General features: G+C 46.2%; 3 protein-coding genes across 3 annotated transcripts; 1 reads left to right on the forward strand and 2 right to left on the reverse strand.

Annotated features, from left to right (window-relative positions):
- Nucleotides 1–214: 214 nt before the first annotated feature.
- On the reverse strand, nt 215–6,986 carry Triagg1_8080 (uncharacterized protein; the record flags this gene model as incomplete). The annotated part of the gene is made up of 3 exons (XM_062902887.1): nt 215–5,451; nt 5,497–6,106; nt 6,168–6,986. 3 exons carry the CDS (start codon nt 6,984–6,986, stop codon nt 215–217), a joined length of 6,666 nt encoding a protein of 2,221 aa, XP_062752925.1.
- Nucleotides 6,987–10,367: 3,381 nt separating this feature from the next.
- On the reverse strand, nt 10,368–12,166 carry Triagg1_8081 (uncharacterized protein; the record flags this gene model as incomplete). The annotated part of the gene is made up of 4 exons (XM_062902888.1): nt 10,368–11,121; nt 11,184–11,272; nt 11,323–11,388; nt 11,675–12,166. The coding sequence occupies 4 exons, from the start codon at nt 12,164–12,166 to the stop codon at nt 10,368–10,370; spliced, it is 1,401 nt and encodes a 466-aa protein (XP_062752926.1).
- A 684-nt stretch (nt 12,167–12,850) lies between these two features.
- On the forward strand, nt 12,851–14,596 carry Triagg1_8082 (CAZyme family GH13; the record flags this gene model as incomplete). The annotated part of the gene is made up of 2 exons (XM_062902889.1): nt 12,851–13,687; nt 13,742–14,596. 2 exons carry the CDS (start codon nt 12,851–12,853, stop codon nt 14,594–14,596), a joined length of 1,692 nt encoding a protein of 563 aa, XP_062752927.1.
- Nucleotides 14,597–14,636: the final 40 nt, after the last annotated feature.

The raw sequence follows: 14,636 nt of genomic DNA on the forward strand, positions 1-14,636 counted from the left end.
GAAAACAACATCAGGACATACTGTTTGTCATTGACTAGTATTGTGTTAAACGGTAAAATGAGATTACTATGAGCTTAAAATGACAAAGGGAATAAGTGGATTCTATGTGAAAAGATTCAAAAAGAAATGAAATGCAATGCAGAACAAACAAGGGAAATGCATGTAGGGTAACATGCTGTACAAAAGAACTTGACATGACAATGTCAAGTTACCATCAGACGAAAATGTGACTCTGCAACACCCACTCTCTCTGAGCCGTCTCTAAAATATCATTCTCCGCGTTGAAACCATTTGCAACGCCTCCCCATTCCATCTCATTAAATTTCCATGCCTTGGGCGGAGCATATTTCCATGATGGCAGTTGGTTGGAGTCTTGAATATTGTCGCCGAGCTTGAAATCGCGCGTCAAACTTTCATAAATCGTCCGAACCTCCTTTTCTCGTTTGGTCCAGTATTTGTGTTGAGATTCATTGAGCTGCGATCGTATATTGTTCAGTAGTGATGAGTGAATCCAAGCTTGCTCCTTGAGGAACTCGTGATCATCGTCGCGACGCGTATAGCCGTTGTACACCACGTCAGACGGCGAGTTAATCTCTCGCATGATGTTGTGGTGGACATCCATGGCGTAGGAGAAATAATCCTCTTCCACATATTCTTCGTCTACATTCGACGCCATTGTAGCGTAAATGCTTGCCAAAAGTCGTGATACCTCCAACGTGTCCTTGTGAAGTCGTCCGCGGGCGCGCTGCAAGTTATAGTACAGCTGCTCGGCGGTACGAATTGCGTCTGCGTAAAACTTCAGAGCGCACTGCACGTGGACCAAGAATGTCCCAATTTCGATAATCTTTTGAGTATCCGAGCCGAATGTCGACCGGACGTCTCCTCGAGAATCCCACAGACGAGATAATACGCGCTCAAGCTGTTCATGGTTGCTTTGAGCGTGCAGCAGATTGATGAGGCCAACCAAGTCCTCGGCACGAAGTGTTTCAAAGTCTATCTCCAGTGTGTCGAACGCATTAATCACGTCATGCATGATGGACTGCGAAGTTTCCACCATGGCCATTCCGTAAGTGTCATTCGGGTAATCAGGGCGAGGTGCCCCAATTCCAACCAGGTATTGGGCCAGTATGTATCCGTAGCGGATGCGGCGACGATCATGATAAAGCCTCCTGTCTACGGAGAGCCTCATCAAGAATCGGCCAACTTGACTAGCGTTATCGAAGCTTCCACTCTCCAAGAGCCTTTGGACGTGACTATTGCCAACTTCTAGCAATATAGTATCAAAGTCAATATTAATTGCAGGTCGATCTTTGCCGAGCTCATCCATCAAGCTGTAGTAGAACTCTTCCTTGACCCCCTTGTTGCAGTTTATCTCAAAGTATTGGGAATACGCAGCCTTGAAGCGTTCAATAAGGTCATCATCAAGAGTCCTGATAAACTCTTCGCGTTGGTAAGACTGCCAGAAACGACGAAGGCGCGCGCCGTATTGTAGAATAACCTCTACAGCGGCCTCCTCATCGCTTTTACTCGAGTACTCTTCATATAGCAGGGACTCTAGAACAATCTCAGCCATCACCTTGGAGTAAGAGAGATATTCGGCGTGCTGGTCAAGACCGTGCCCGAATGCGATCAAGAAAATGAAGACGGCCTTCCTCGTCTGAGAGTTCATTTCCACACGGATACCACTCTTGGAAAAACTTTCTCCGTATATGACCGTTTTGCGAATTTCTTCGAGAAGATCCTTGCCACTCTGTATCAAGTCGGCATTGACGAAGAGGGCAGCTAACGAGGTAGCGGCATGGAAGAGTGTTAAATTAACGGCAGCGGCGGTGATGATGTACTGAGCCGACTCTACTAGAAGCTGTCGCGTGAGCTCTCTGGATTCCTCTGTATTGATCTGTTGATACAGCAAGATGACGCAGTCGAGTTGATGCATCGTTTGCTCAGGGTATTCATCAAATGCAGCCTTATACTGATGATACGTCTCGAGTGAGATTTCAATGGCGCGCTCGAGTGAAAACCTCTTTTTCTGAGAGCCTTTGACAATGGTGACATACATCCGTGATAGGCGTTTCTTGACAGTCTCAACCGTTGTGTCATCGATATCAGTGTCAGTAGTCTCTATTGTCTTCAGCGTGTCGAGCACTTGCTCATAGCTCTCGATGGACTCTTCGTGATGCTCATCGTGTGTTTCGCATATCTTCGCCAAAGTAATCAGCGCATTGATGACCAATTCCGGATTATCGGAATAGTATTCGCTGATGATGTCTTTGTACTCAACAGCGATGTCATATAGCTTCGAGAAATCTTCATTACCGTGGAAATCCAAGACATGCGAATACTTCTGATAGATGGAGGCGACATCTTTACCAGAAACTTTACGCTCCCCTTGAGAATTTCGCTGTCCACGGAGACGCAGAATAGTCTCCCACAATACGGTACAGATTGCCTGAAGCCTATCCCAAAGCCGACGAGCGTCATAGTGTATGGAAAGAGCCAAAGCGGCCTTGATGGCATCAGGGTGACAGTAATCGGCACCCTCATTTAGCAGAGTGACTATTTTCGCGTAATAGTTATAGGCGGTTTCGAGGCCGAGTGTCTCGTGATAATCCGCTATAAAATACAGCGTCTCGATGGTTGTTTCATGCTTTTCGCCCAACTCCCGCTCGTATTTTGCCAAGATATGCGAATAGATATCAATGACCTCCCTATGGCGATGATGTTCTTCGTAGAATGTGACCAGGATAGCGATGGCTTCCGTAAGAAGATGGGCCCCAGTAAGAGGATTCTCTTCAGTGCCAAGATTGTCTCCGAGTTTAACAGAAATGCAAGCGTAAAAGATTTGTAGGTGTATCCTCTCAGCCATCTCAAACAGCTTTTGAGCGGAATAGCAATCTGCCAGACGGCGTGCCACAGCTATGCATTCTTCGATTGAGTGCTCAGCAAGCCTGATGTTGGAGCTATCAGTCAATATCTCTTTCCAAGTTAGCTGTAGAGTCTTTTTAAGGGCGGCTTCAGCTTCACGCCAGTTGTTTTGTTGATTATAGAGGCTTATCAACGCTCTGGCTGCCGAGAACAGTGATGTATCAGTCTGACCATGTTCGTATTCATCGACAAGACGCTCAAACAGCTTCTTCACCACACTTTCTGTCTCTTCTGTAACAACTCTCTCTGGCGTGTTCTTTTTAGTGACAGTAGTATCACTAATTTCTTCCACGACTCTGTTCATAAGCAGCACAGTCTTCTCGACTTCTTCGCTGGATCCGTAGGTGCTGAACGACTCCAATACCTTGGTCAACATGGAGACAGCAATGCTCGATAAGCCAGCCTTTCTACACTCTTCTGCCACCTCCCTGATGCGAATCATAATTCTCTCAGACTGGAGGGTGAACTTTTGGTACTCTGCCCAAAGGCAAATAAGAATGCTGCATGCTTCTTGAATGCGGTTGTGTCGGCTGAGGAATCTGGCGTATTCGAGAGCAATATCGATCCTGATCAAATGAATATCAACCATCGTTGCTGGAGCATGGTCGGCAGTTATGCGCTGCCAAAGGTTGACGTATAACCTTTCGGCGTGAGAGCGATGTTCGGGATTTTCGCAGCTTTCATATGTATGTGCGAGTCTCATCCATAGCTCGACACACCGGAGATCAGTGATTTCTATGTTTTGACTGGTTTCGAAGATCATCTCTTCAAGTTCGCCGACTTTGTCACTTGGCGCACCATTAAGAACAATGTTCAGAGTGGCAAAATAAGCGTTCATTTGCTTCACTCGATGTGATTCCTTGCCCTCTCTCGCGGTCAAAATGATACGTATCTCTTGATAAGCACCCATAGCTTCCTCTTCTCTCTTGATATCAGCATAGAATTTGGCGAGCTTCTGGTACCAGGAGATCACTTCATCACTATGACCACCGTACTTCCGTGCGTCGATTTCGATGGCAAGCCGAAGCATCCTCTCATACCAAGTGATGATGTCGATTTGATGGCTATTATGAGTCGTGAAAATCTCAGTCGTGTCGTTGATCTCGATCCCGGTAACACAATCAAAGAAAGTCTCCATGCATGTCTTGACAATCGTGGAAGTATCGGACAAAATTTGTTTCCCAAGAATAGCTGCTTCGTAAAAGTAGAACGAAGCGTCAGTCTTTAATCCGAGATTGTTGAGGTAGATGTATCCAAGAGTAACGAGGTTGTGAACAACCACGGGTTCTCGGTCCGCGAAACAATCTTGTCGAATTTGGAAAGCAATCTTATGGCTGGCCACAAGTTGCTCTTTCGTATATACTCTAGCCCAGCAAGTTCTTTCAAGAAGGGCGAATGTGATGGACTTGGGGAATACTTCCGATACTTCGAGTCCAGTGAACCCCGATGCTTGGAAATGCTCGACCCAATTCTGCACAACGTACCCGAGAAGGGAATCTGCTGAAAACAAAGAGAGAACAAAACTGTAGTCTAAGACGTCGGAAGAAATGTCTCCAGCCTCCTTCAGTGAAAACTTGACGTAAAGTAGCATTAATAACGTCAGCTGTTTCTGTGCTGTCTGCTCAGACAGTAGCAACATCGCAGTGAGCTGTTCTTTCACGAATGATCGAACCTCTTTAGTGCGGAAATGCAAGTGACCATCTCTAATTATGACCAGATCGCAGAGGAATTTGGAGACAAGGCCGGCGACATCGGGGCCGACAGACATGGCCTGTCTTTGAAGGTCAATTGAGAGAAGCTTCTCCATCTCTACCACAGATAGTGGCCTAGCGGCCACTAGCATTATGGATAGAAGATTTTTCAAATCGTGATTCTTTGCGAGCTCAAGCGACTCAAGAACCTTGAGAAGCACATCCGAAGTCTTTGGACCTAACTCATGACTTGATTGAATAATAGTAGCCTTTGACTTTTCTTTGGATATAAGCTGAACAGCGTAAAATGCCCAAAGCCAATCACCACCGGCTTTGATCGTCATGCTTTTGAGGACATTATCAGACTCTTGTCGACTCAAATGGCGGAAATAACGAGATCGAGAGAGACTGTCACGAATATAAGCCCGGATATCTTCGCGAACTTTGGAAATTTCTATTTGACGGGCGTAAACCTGAACGGGATCAGGAATTGAGCGACAAAAGGCGACAACTTGTACAGGAAGCCCAGTAATGCATTCTTGGAGCTTGGCGTAGAAATCCTCGTGGATTCCAACGATTTCATCGCAGTCATCTAAAACAATGACCATGGACGCTTGTTGAATACGAATAGCCCCAAGACAAATATTCAAAGCTTTCCAGAGCACTGCCTCTGTAGGTTCAGAGTCCTTTCGAGCGGAATGATGCTGAAAGGCTTGCGCTATAGCTTTGTACACTTCGACATTGCTGATGTTTTGTTCAAGAAGAGTGAATAGAATGCTCTTAAAAAACGCGCCAGGGGTTGCTCTGTCAGGTGAGTCAAATGCTGTGAGGTGGGCTGTTAGAAATGGTAGTGTAAAAAATAGAAGCGGGAGTAACTCACGAAATGTGTATCGAAGAACGTGATATGATTTGACATTGAATGGTCGAGCAAGTCTCTCCTCCACCCATCTGGACAGGAAGGTTTTACCGCTCGAGTTCTCGCCTGTCAAGCAGAGTAACTTCTCTTCTCCGCTGAAGAATTCCGAGAGGACCTCTTTCAACCAGTAACACGTTTTGGATGGTGGAGTGTGGTAATCGTCTACTTTTTCGTAGATCCTGTTAACAGCAGAGTAGTTGTATGGGTACTGAAGCTTCCAGCGGAGTTGCTTCGCAGTAAATGTGAGATCTGCCTCTTGGAGCTTATGCTTCCAAATGGCGTCAGAAAGCGCCTCTTTGGATTGCCAAATCTCACGAATCTGTGCACCAAAACTAGCGTCGAAGTTGATGTGTGCCTGCGATCCAGGCTTCAGATCACTGATTTTCTGTCGATACACTGCTGCGATGTTGCCAAGAAGGGCAACCAAGGTATTGAATGTCTTGGTAGCATCGTAGCGAATTGCCTCTGACGGCGTTTGAAGATTGTGAATTCGGGTTATATCCGTGAGAAGCACGGCAAATTCATACAACGCCTTAAAGGTTGGTAAAAGTGCTTGAGCTTGGGCGTGACCGATCTAAAGTTACAGTCAGCTATTGGTCGAGCAATCAGCATCTTGCCGTCATTGGGGGACATACCTCAAGTAATGCATGAGATGAAGCAAGAGCTGCTGAAACTAAGTCTCTTGCTTTGTTGATCGAGACAGTATTCTTTTTTCCATTGAAAAAGGCGTCGACGCCTTCCCCGTTGAAAAAGGTATTGTTGTGCTCAGTAAATCCATCAATGGAGCCAATGGTCTCTGCATCATCGAAAGACGAATCGAGCGTTTCTCCATTCGTGAAAGCATCCACCGTGTCTCCGAATTGAGCAATGTGAAGTCCAAAGTATTGGGCCGCATTGAGAACTCGATCCCAGGCGTTGTCTCTGTCGGGCATTCTGATGAGGCGTTCATCTGAGATGTATTGGAGATACCACTTCAGAGTGAAGTTGGTGATCTTAACCTTATCACCAGCGACAGGCTCAGGTCGCCTGGGATGTTGAGGCGCCCTTTGTAGCACGACCGAACCGTTCTCCACCACTCGCCGCGATCGGCTTGTGGAAGTGGTGGTGAACGTCTTTACATTGGGGGCAGAGGTTGTAATTGTCTTCGTCGTTGTCACTTCATTTTGGCTGTGGTTGCGCTGCGGTGACACGGGCCTGACGACCGTCGCTTCAACATCTATGTCCCGTGTAACCTCTGCCAGTGGAACGGACGGAGATGGACGAGGGAGCATCAAGCCCTGAGCTCTTGGGGGGTCCATAGTTTCAGCACGTCGCGGGACGTCTGGTTTGACGAAGTGATTGTCGCTTTGTATAGAGTTTGCTGCGCTGTTTGGAGTGCTGCTCGCTCCTGCGGATTCAGGAACAGGGGATATAGGTTCAGTGTTCTTAATACTTTTCTTCCCTAAGAGCAGCATTAGTTCCTGAATTGGAAGAGATATTGAGATGAACGTTTTAACACTTATATGTGTCATTCATAGTAGGATAAGTAGATATAGAGACACACCTCTTGCAAAGCTTTTCCAAGATTTCATGCTGAGTTGTATACTGGTGCTAACATGTCAAGTTGCCGTGGTTAGAAACAGATCAGATAGTCGAATAGTGAAAACTATGAGGAACCATACATGTGTCTATCAAGAGCGCCTTATCAAAGGCTCTGAGTGAGATGAAGAGAAGAAATGGCTTGAGGAAACGGTGTGAAATATGTATATATAGCACTTGCCTCTCATAGAAAGCAATAGATACTTGCGGGTGTATTTGTCTTCAGTATACTTTGTTCCGTATATAAGAAAAACAGGCGACCAATAAACTCCTTAATTGCAACCTAATTTGAGCCTCCTCACACCGAAAGCCTAACTCATTGGTGGTATGAGATGCAGGCTCGCAGAATGCATCTCCAGGTGGCCTTGCATGCAGCCGGTGAGAGCGGAATAGACTCTGACCTGGCTGCCAGGCTGTCAGACTACGAGCCTATCAGATGGAGGAGGCTTGAATCAACTGAAACTTGCATTATGGCTATGTATATGTGTTTTGTGTGTCTGAGAGTCTTGTGCATGTATGCTATAGTAGTTGTAGGTATTTGCTTTTCGCCCTTTATTGCTATGCCCTGTATGCACTACGTGTACACATCTTGTATCTTTAGTAGGAATTTCATATACTGCTGCCCAAGAGGCTCTGTTGAGTCCACATATAATTGGAGTTCTCAAAGTTGCAGGCCGTGTGCGGTGTGGGTGTGCTCGCAGTTCTCCAGTAGCAAGTAGACACAAAGCTGTATATATTTACTCATAGCATAAAGTTTGGGGCCCGAAGACTAGTTGATACATTCACACTGCCTTGCATAAACACCCTTGCTTCTCATTGTTCCCCAGCTGCAGTTTTCACCCGGCTGGCCTCATGAATGCCGACGCCCTACTCACAACTTGGCCACAGATTGGCCGCCGCGTGCTACGTGGAATAACAACATAGGGCCGCTCCACCAAGGATACGTAATGTGTTGAGCCGTCATTGGCAAAACACTACTGTAGGCTTTGAGATCTCTGAAGGAGACATTGGTCCGTTCTACCCTGCCTTATCGCGCTTGGGCCATGCCATAGGCTGGTATCCCGGTCCAGAGAACATGAGGTTCTCAGCTCAACGGTGAGGACCAGGCTCATGCGTTGCGGCTAACCGACGTCGGATCTGGCATCGGTATACGCCTTTCCTTATTCTCACGACATTATACAAGTAGGGCAGCAAGTAGTACTCGTATTGGCCTCACAATGTGACAGGGATGTAACCGAGCCGGGGCCTCAGCCGCTTCACAAATGGTGCCCGGGTGGCAACTTGGAACGGCTGAGAGCCTCGAGTCTCAAAAGACGGTGGATGCTAAGCCACAAACAGTATCCGTATTTTGGCCTGAACTGCGTGGAATAAGTGATAGAGCCGCATGCTGTGTGGAGCTACACGTCAAAGACCTTATACACGCCCAAACGATAGCGGCGAAAAGTCTGGCCTACCCATTCTCCCCTGCTGAAACCAGGGCTTAAATATAGATATGGGGCTATAAATATTTGGAGCATTTTGGAGGAGCTTTCTATTTTTGGTAGCTATCCGTAAAACACAAGTACCATCTGAAGTCTTTCACAGTTCATTCATTCGGTAGTATGTCTGTAGATAACAGCGGATCATTGTGGCCGATGTGGCAAGATGGGGTTTACCTTGTTTTTTTTTTAAATAGATGCAAACCGCTGTAGTATTAGAATGCATGCTTATTATGTTGGAAGGACCACGAACGTTCTCCGAGACATGATTGATGTCGCCATTCCGTAGATATCACATATCAACAATGATTACCCACAAATGCATATGCACAGGCGCTGTACATATAGCTTAAGATGAGCCAACACCCGTGTCTCTGGCAACAGTGTCCGCTATGGAAATCTAATCTTCTTCTTAATAGTGTAATAGATGATTTAAAACTACCTACCTGTGTTGTCACCCATATCATTATGTCTGTAATATTATTGAACCCAAAGAACGCAGCAGAGCCTCAGCTTTCTCGTACTAGTAATCCGGGGAATGCGTTGGAGTTACATCCGTTCATCTATCATCACACCCTTGTACAGCTGAAGTCTGACGGCCAATACGTGGAGTACATACACCCAGCCTGATTGGCTTGTGCGGCGGGAACAGACGCGATTCAGAGCCCAATGACGATGATTGCATATGTCCAGCTAGCCGCAGACCTCAACACTTGACTCGAATCAGCCCGAAGCCGACTTCGTGCATCTGTGGCAACGAATTGGGCAGAAATGGGTGGTCGACATGGCTGCAGAGCTTGCGCGTCGCGTTAGGGAGAACAGCGTTCGCCTGCGGACGCGCAGATTTCTCGGTGTATCCTGCAAACGGGATGGAAGTGCATATTGCAAGGCAGAATCTGTAATTCCATTTGGCTTACGAGGCGAAAATTAGCGGACTAACCGTTGCATTTGACGAGATCGAGATTCTTGGTGTAGGACGCCGGACATGACCGTTGCATTTACGCAGAACCAATGACGCATGCAGAACAACAGGTTACGATCCGATGATTGAAACAAGATCCACACAATCTTAGTTGTCAATAATAAGGGAAATTTGCTGTACATGTTGATTCGTAAGATATCCTCCATTCGTGGGGAATCACAGGCTATTCCTCGTAGGCGAACTCGCTTCCCGCCATTTTCTCGTGATGATTACCGTCACAACCAAGCGAGTAAATTTAATCAAAATTCTCTAAAAATGCTCAATGATGTCCTCTTCATTCTATATTGTTAAAGTTGTAAAGAAATGTCCCTGGACTGTTGGCTTTTTTTTTAACGAAAATAAAGTATCTAACCCACCAATGTGAAGATAATAACACCATCGCAATTTCTACGACCATCCTCGAAATGCTACACTTGAGTCCTTATCACAGCTGATGAGTACAGTAGTTCTTAGAACTTGTTGGTGGCATGACTCTGTGGTGCATTGTTCAAAACCTGGACTGTATCGAATGATTGACAAATGTACATGTCGTGACGCTGAAGCACACCAATGCATTAGTAGCGCTTCTAGCATCGCTTTGCAGATGTAATGCATCCCATCCTGCCTCATTAGGAAGCACTAAGTTGATTCAACCAATTGATGATGAGCACAGAGTAGAGGCTATGTGATTCATCTTAGTTTTGTCCATCTAGCATGAGCATTTGCATGAGCATTAGTAACGGAGACTACTCTAATATTGTCGACAAGGCGAGCACCGAGTCTAACCATGAAGGTTCGTCAATCCTACCCTGGTGTTCTTAGTAGTGCCAGTCCTCGCCTGTCATGTCTTCTCTCACTTTATAGTTGAGCTCCGACTGCTTTAATACTTCCATATCAATATCGGCAGTGAAAACCCCCTCTGAACTGTCCGACATACGATTGACAGGACCTATAAATGGTATAGCGACCTGGGATAACCCAACAAACGTATCCGGGGGCCCGCCAGCATTTGCGAATACAACAGCACAACTGTTTTCGAAGCAACGAGATGTGATCATTGTGTTGAGCACGAGGCTTTCATAGTCGGGATTTAGTTTTAGTCCATAAGAACATGATTCATCAAGGGTCCAACAGGTCGGCACGATGATGATATCTGCACCATCTCTTACCAACTCTCGGAATGCTTCTGGGAAAGCGAGATCCCAACAGATCAAGATTCCCACTTTCCCTAACGGAGTAGATATTGCAGAGTGCTTCTTCTCGCCTCGAGATTGATGAAGACGTTCAGTATGCCAAAGATTTTTCTTCCGATATGATCCCAGAATCTCCCCCTCGTGTGAGATGAAGTAAGATGTGTTGAATAAGTGGTAGTCCCCATCTACACCGCTTATCCGTTTACTACCAATAAGCGCAGTCTGATCTGTAGCTGGATGCCGTTCGACGAGAGTTCCTGGGACAAGACAAATGCTAAGCTCCCGTGCCAACGCGCAGTATCGGTCAAGGTATTCTTGACATCGTGCTGCTTGCTCGATGTATATGGGCTCTTCAGGTAAATATCCGTTCAAATGGTATCTGCATAATTGAGTTAAACATGATACGGTGAATGCCAACAGATAAAATGATGATGCGCTCACTCTGGTAGAACGACAAGCTGGGCTCCCTGTTCAGCTGCTTGTCGGATGAAGCGACAGGATTTTGTAAAATTGGCATCTACATCAAGCGGCTATAGAACGTTTTAGAACGGAGAGGTGAAAATGAAGAGGACTGGCATACTTTTGAATGCAGCTGAACAACTGCGACTTTGATGTTTTCTGGCATGTTTTCGAACTGGTCTACTTTCTAAATGTTAATTACATCAATCGTCGTCACGTCCCCCTTCCTCGACGAACGGATCCCCCACACTTTATAGGTGTTAATAAGAGATCAGAGTGAGGCTAGTTTAGTGGAAGCCGCCAGTTTTGCGCTACTTGCTTAAAGAATACATGTGATTTGGCGTCACTCAATAGTCTTGTTGTCAGTTGCTGGATGCCTTGTAAAGCTCAGTCTCGATTCAATTTTGTTTAGCTTTTATAAATTCCCGGCTCTATCGAATAAATTGGTTCACAAAGTCCGCTCCCAGTCCCACTTTGTCGTAATGCTCCTTGGCTTTCTGAATCTTGCTAAAGACATCCTCCACGCCAACAGGGTTGCCATCAACGTCAACATAGATGTAAGCGCCAGTAACATGAAACATTGTAACCATTTCCTCCACATCATCAGGTACTTCCAAGGTATGGATGTCACCTGGAGGTTCAAAAGCATAGCTGCCCTCCTCAGCCCACCAAGGATGCTCGAGATAGTGCCATCTACCCTTTAACACTGTGGCATGCACAGGGCCGGCATGGCGATGTCGTGATAGTATTCCAGATTTGCGAACTCTGAGAATGTTGACAAAAAAGCCTTGACTGACGGAGAAGAGCAGAGGTCTAAACCAGACCTGATCGGACTGAGGGACCCAAAGACGCTCATCGCAGTTAAGACTTAGGACATCGGGGACGACTTGATCTTCAAGAACGTTGGGAAGAGGTTGGCCCCGATAGGCAAGAGCATTCTGATCGGGTTTTGTGGTTGAAGACATTGTAAGTGTTGCAGTCCGAATTAATTTGAAAGTCGTTATGAAGGTTAATCATGTGTGTAGATGTGTGCTAATAAGCTCAAGTTATACCAGAGACAAGAGGCATGCTTGTACGAGTCGTGATGCCAAGATTCATCCGTTATTACAATATCCGAGTCTCCAACGAGTAACTAAGTTCAGTGTGAACGTATGGAAGCTAGATCCGGAGATGTTCACACTCTGGCGGATATTGTGGTCCATCTCGTTTCCAATTATTGGGCTAGTAAATAACGGACCAACAATCCGGGCGCCGAGCGCTTCGGGCGCGGGGAAGATTTCTTATGATACGGAAAGCTAGCTGTTTGCCAACCCACTGTTTCAACGACTAAATGATGACAGTGAAGATACCAAGATGCGCCAGGCGCTTCGCAGGCGCCGCCGCTATCGGATAATTTCCGACACCTGGGGGTCACTTTTCGTATCTGTTGAAACAACCTGATCCTCGCTACTTCCACTTAGATTTGCTTTTGTTACCTAGGCACTTTGTCAGCGGACTGATATTTCGGTCGGCGTACAGACGGAGAGCGGAAGTACCATCAAAGCGAGTCTCTCATCACCAACTCTTAGAGTGCTCTCCAAACACTCTCACTCAGTGTCGAAAACTTTGTCCCTCACTTTACTAAATATCTCCAAATAGATAGAATCGCCATGGAGGCACCCGGTTGGTGGCGCGACACCGTCGTATACCAAATCTATCCTGTATCATTCAAAGACACTACCGGCAATGGAAAAGGCGACCTCAATGGCATCACTTCCAAGTTACCTTATCTCAAGGATCTCGGTGTTGAGGTAGTATGGTTGTCTCCAGTATATGCATCTCCAATGGTTGATATAGGATACGACATCTCCAACTATCGAGAGATACATCCGGACTTTGGCTCCATGGCGGACTGGGAGCGCATGGTTGAAGAAGCCCATCGGATAGGATTAAAAGTCGTCATGGATCTAGTCGTCAATCATACCTCAGATCAGCACGAATGGTTCCAGGACGCCAAAAATGGAGGCTCAAAGAAAGATTGGTATATATGGCGGGGGAAGAACAAAGAAGGAAAGGAGCCCAATAATTGGGGCGCCATTTTCGGTGGCTCATGCTGGGAATGGAACGACAAACTGCAGGAGTACTATCTTCATGTATTCGACGTATCGCAACCTGATCTCAACTGGGAGAATCCTGTGGTCCGAGAGGCTGTATGGGACGTTATGCGCTTTTGGCTGGATAAAGGCTGCGATGGGTTTAGAATGGATGTCATTAACTGTATCTCCAAGACACCTGGTTTTCCGGATGCGCCCATCATTGATCCTCAAAATCCCTATCAATACGGCTTAATCCATCGTTTCAATGGACCAAAAGTAGCAGATTATTTGCTCGAGATGCACGAAAAGGTTCTTCGATACTACCCCAATGCCTTCACAGTTGGAGAGGCTCCAGGAGTCAAAAACGCAGAGCAAGCACTACCACTGGTTAAAAATGGCATTCCTCTTCAGGTATGTTTTGATCTTCTTTTTCCTTTAATGAACAAGTTTGTTAATATGTTATAGATGCTCTTCCACTTTGAACACATGTATATCGATCACCAACCTGGCAAAACATGCTTCAACTACAAGCCATGGAAGCTCACTGAACTCAAGGACGTTCTCGGAAAGTTTATGGAGTTCAATCAAGCTAATGGAGGATGGGATAGCCTGTACTTGGAGAACCATGATCAGCCGCGGATTGTTAGTCGATGGGCAAATGACGGCCTATATCGCGATGTATCTGCCAAGATGTTGGCGCTCTTCCACGCTACAGGTAGAGGTACCCTGTTTCTCTACCAAGGGCAAGAAATCGGCATGGCCAATCCAGCTTCTTGGAATTTCGATGAGCTCAGAGATTTGGAGGAGATTCAGTATTACGAGGCTGTCGAGGCCAAAAATGGAGATATCCAAGATGCACTGAAGCAGATTCAGCGAATTGGACGTGACAATTCGCGCACACCGATGCAGTGGAATGCTGATATCAACGCCGGTTTTACTTCAGGAACGCCTTGGATCAAAGTGAACCGGGACTACAAAGAATGGAATGTTGAAACACAATCAACAAGCTCTACTATGAGCGTGCTCAAATTTTGGAAGCTTGTGCTCAAGACTAGAAAAGAGCACCCTGGCCTAATTCGTGGAAAGTTTGAAATGGTAGACTATGAGAACGAGAACGTCTATGCCTACACTAGGACATATGCTACAGGGCAATACCTGATTGTCTGCTCATTCTCTGAAAAACAAGTGGAATGGATGTGTCCGATCGATCGTGGCAGCTTATTGCTTGGAAATTACGCGGAGAGAGATAACGAGATGGAGGCTTTACTGAGTTTGCAGCCATATGAGGGGCGAGTGTATTTTCTGCCCGCCTCAAATTAAAAAACAAAACAACACCAGCTTGAATAGATTCCCTAGATAC

This window comes from Trichoderma aggressivum (assembly GCF_033847375.1).
Source record: "Trichoderma aggressivum f. europaeum strain CBS 100526 chromosome Unknown scaffold_038, whole genome shotgun sequence".
Lineage (NCBI taxonomy): Eukaryota > Fungi > Ascomycota > Sordariomycetes > Hypocreales > Hypocreaceae > Trichoderma > Trichoderma aggressivum.